General features: G+C 39.1%; 1 protein-coding gene across 1 annotated transcript; it reads right to left on the bottom strand.

Annotated features, from left to right (window-relative positions):
* Positions 1-1,147: 1,147 nt before the first annotated feature.
* LOC113693239 (uncharacterized) lies at positions 1,148-2,932 on the bottom strand. Its single transcript, XM_027211802.2, has one exon. The coding sequence runs from the start codon at positions 2,930-2,932 to the stop codon at positions 1,148-1,150; it is 1,785 nt and encodes a 594-aa protein (XP_027067603.2).
* Between the last annotated feature and the right edge of the window lie 1,374 nt (positions 2,933-4,306).

Genomic DNA, 4,306 nt, shown 5'->3' on the forward strand with positions numbered 1-4,306 from the left:
GGGGTCTGGTGAGGTGCTTAGAAAAGTTAAGGCTTGAAAGCAGATTTCTGAAAGTGGTTTAACAGACCTGAGATCGCACTGTTGCATTGACCCTATTTTAGGGCGAAATCAAAACTTGCCCCAGTCTATTTTAAATTTGAGGTTCTTTTCTTTTCCATTTTTTCTCTTTTGATGGATTTCTCCTTTTGGCTTTTTGCCATTCTTTTGAAATTTTCAAAATTTGCCCCAGTTTATACTCAACCGAGGTTCTTTCTTTTCTGTCTTTTGCTTTTTGTTGTTTTAGCACTTTTCACCTCTCGGGGCTTTTCTTTCCTTTTCCAATTTGCCCCAGTGTGGGGTTTGCGATTCTCAGGGGTTGCCAAACGAAATATTTTATTCTGAAGGCTCAAAAGGGATAACTAGGGATAAAATGTCTCAAAAGGAAATGAAGAAGGCCTGACTTTCATTCCATTCTTTGCATTAACCCTTGAAAGGAAACTTTCGTTTATCAAATGAAGAATTTCTTACACATATTTGAATTGATCGGCTGAGGGAACATTTGCCCATCTATTTCTGTGAGAATGAGCGCTCCCCCGGGCAGAAATTTCTGGACAAATAAAAGGGTGCTGCCAATTTGGTACCCAATTGCTCTTAGTTTCCTCTTTGCACTGGCAAACTTCTTTTCAATACTTTATCTCCTTCTTCGAACACTTTTCAACTTTTCATTCAAAATGAATGCTAAATTCATTTCTTTAACATTGATCCCAATTCAGTTCGAGTTTCTCTTTATACCATCTGAGTCTTTTTGAACTATCTCTGGATGTCCTCTCTTATTACTCCTTTCATTTTGAAATTCCAATTCACACTCGTGAGATATTGCTATTATCAAAATTCAGAACAGTGATATCCAAGAGAGGTCGGGGAATTTGAAAGAATGCGTAAGTAACAAAAAGTATAGAAAACTGTACACACATTTTTTCATTTCAAGATGAAGATCAAAACATGTATTCAAAGTCACTTGATTGAAAACTATTTACAGAAAACAAATTAAACAAAAGACACACACGTGAATGATTTTCATTGGTTTTAACCAAAACGAATCCCCCAATTTATCGAAATTCCTTTTAAGAGGGCGGAATCTCACTAATTCAGCCCCTTTTCAGGTTTCTCAAATTTCCTCATGAGGGGTGGATGTCTCAAAGGCGTCCTTATGTTTAGGAAAAGGATTTGTACTTACACTCGATCCTTGTATATCCTTTTCCCTTAGCACTATTTCTCCGACCTCGATCATATCCTGGACTTTATGTTTCAATGCCCGACAATTATTGGTGGAATGCCCCGGAGCTCCAGAATGATAAGCGCAGACGGCTTGAGGGTCATAGTCAGAGGGAAAACGGTTAAAATAGATCTTAGGAGGTATAACACCAATTTTCCCGACTGCTTTCAATTGCTCATATAATTGGTCAACAGGCCGACCCAAATTGGTGAAAGTTCGGTATGGCGTTGGATTTTGGGTGTCACTGGTTTGGTGATAGTGGTAGGTCGGGTTGACGGGTAAAGTGGATCTTGGATGATAAGGAGGGTGAGGTCTAGTTGGAAAGTTTGGTGGAGAAGTATGATATGGTATAGTGGATGTGTTTGGGTAATTTGGCCGGGGTCGAGGATGGTGAATAGGGCGAGAGTTTGGGTAGTATGGGTAGGTGGATGAATAAGTAGGGTGATTTGAAAATCTAGGTCTGGCTGAGGGGCTCTGTTTCCCAACAAAAGCAGTTTCCCTTTCTTTTCCCTTAAATTGGGACTTCTTCTCACTGTTATTCTGTCCTTGCAGAGCCTCTAATTGCATCTTCAATGTCGACACGTTAACAATTTTCCCGGCCTTCACAAACTCATCAAATTCTTCCAATTTATTAACCATCTCGGCAAAGGAACACCCGGTCATTCGAAAAATTTCCTCAAAGTAGGGCGGGTCATGAGCTTTGATGAACGTGCGAATAATCTCATTTTCAGTCATGGGAGGCTCTACTTTGGCAGCCAATTTCCTCCATCTTTTTGCATACGTCTTATGGTCCTCCGATGGCTTCCTCTTGGTTCCCTCAAGTGTGGACCTCGTTGGAGCAAGCTCGCAATTGTATTCGTACTGCCTCATAAAAGCGGTTGACAAATCCATCCAAGATTTCATATCCTCAGGCTTCAAATTGGAGTACCAATCCAACGCGTCACCTTCTAGACTCTCGGGAAATAGGCGCACAGGTAGATTCTCATCATCTATCGGCTTCCCTAGCTTGTTTGCAAACATCCGAATGTGTGTTTTGGGATTGCCATTTCCATCGTACTTGCTAAATTTGGGCGCTTTGAAACCCACCGGCAATTGCATATCTGGAAACAGGCATAGTTCGCTATAGTCTAGACCTCCTTGCTCGCTCACACCTTGGCTTTTCCTTATAAACTCCTCAAAACGGTCCAGGCGCTTTAGCAACTTCATATCAACGGGAGCAGAAGATCCTCCCACCTCTGGTTTGGTTTGAATAACATGGTCTGGCAGGTAAGGCTCAGTGGTGGGGTAATAAAAAGTATGTGGCTCATGTGGTATATTTGCAGTGACTTGAGGTTGAGGACCTTGCATTTGAGTAGGGAGAAATGCAGGATTAGGAGGGTAAGTGTATGGTAGATGGATGGTGGGGTAGGTGAAAGTCCCTTCAGGTGGACCTTGCATGGAAAAAGTGGTTTGCATTGTAGGAATGATAAATGGTTCGAATTCCATTTGTTTAGTGGACGCAAGCTCAGGTTGCACTCCACTACCAACGAGCTCATCAATTAATTTCTTTTGGGCGGTCATTGTAGATGCCATTTCCTCAAACTTGGTAAGTAGTTCGGCCAACTGAATTCCAGGACTTGTAGTTTCCGACTGAGTAGTTGCCATGGTCTTATCGGATGATTGAGGCTTAGTAGTCATGTTTACACGATTCTCTTAAGCTTTACTCCGGGATCGTGTGATAGTGGGGCTTTTCGAAAAGCTGTTTTGAAATTTTACCTGAGGATGCAAAAGATACCTTTAGATAAACAAATCGTTTGGTAGATTTCTGCAACTCACTAAAAAGGGAAAAAGAAAAAAAGAAAAAGACATGAGTTAGTGATTGTTCAAACAATTCAGATGCATGTCCTATGGAGGGACCCTTTTTGTGCCAAGGGTAGGCCTAGAATGAAAATGCAATCCGCTAGAATAGGCACCATACAATACCTGATGAATCCGATCAGTTGATTGGGTGAAAAAAAATGATTTGAAAAATTTGGCCTCTAATTGGAGTGAAAAGACACGTTTGTCCTAAAAATTAGGACAAAGTCCGAATGGATTGCTTGCCTTGATTGACACAAAAAATGACGTGTAAAAGAGATTGCAATGTTTAGACTAGGTCATTCAGTGAACCTTAGACCGAAACCCTAAGAGAGGGAAATCTGGTCAAATGCATAGGATGAAATTGATGGTTTATTCAAAAATTGACTAGATTACCTTAAGAAGGGTAAAATGGTCAAATGCATTGAATGAAATTTGATTATTTATTCAAAATCGAATGGATAACCCTAAAAAATGAATTAAATGAATCAAATGAACTAAATGAAATCAATTGATCAAACGCATTGAGTGAAATGATGATTTATTCAAAATCGACCGTATGACCCTAAAAAGGGTAAATTGGTCAAATGAATTGAATGAAATTGATGAATTGACCGAACGACCCTAAAAAGGGTAAATTGGTCAGATGAATTGAATGAAATTGATTTATTCAAAAATTGACCGAATGACCCTAGAAAGGGTAAATTGGTCAGATGAACTGAATGAAATTGATTTATTCAAAAATTGACCGAATCACCCTAAAAAAAGGGTAGATTGGACAAATGGACTAAATGAAAACTTGATTTATTCAAAATTGGTTCGATTGCCCTACCAATGGGTGAATTAGCCAAATGAATGAAATGGATATTGATAACTTATGCAAAAATCGACCAAATCACCCTAAAAGGGTAAATTGGTCCAATGAATTGATGACTTATTCAAAGATCGGCTGGATGACCCTAAAAAGGGTAAATTGGTCAAATGAATGAATTGGTTAAATGATGAATGAATTGACAAAATGAATTGGATAAAATGGATGATTTATTCAAAAATCGACCGAATCGCCTTCAAAAAGGGTAGAATGGTCAAATGCATTTATTCAAAATTGAATGGATAACCCTAAGAATGAATTAAACTAATCAAATGAATTGAATGAAGTCAATTGATCAAACAGATCGAGTGAAATGATGATTTGACCAACTCGCCCTAAAACTA

Source organism: Coffea arabica, chromosome 6c (assembly GCF_036785885.1).
Source record: "Coffea arabica cultivar ET-39 chromosome 6c, Coffea Arabica ET-39 HiFi, whole genome shotgun sequence".
NCBI classification, from domain to species: Eukaryota; Viridiplantae; Streptophyta; class Magnoliopsida; order Gentianales; family Rubiaceae; genus Coffea; species Coffea arabica.

Excerpts from the sequence above, each read along its gene's own strand:
- LOC113693239 (XM_027211802.2), bottom strand. The coding sequence starts at position 2,932 with ATGACTACTAAGCCTCAATCATCCGATAAGACCATGGCAACTACTCAG.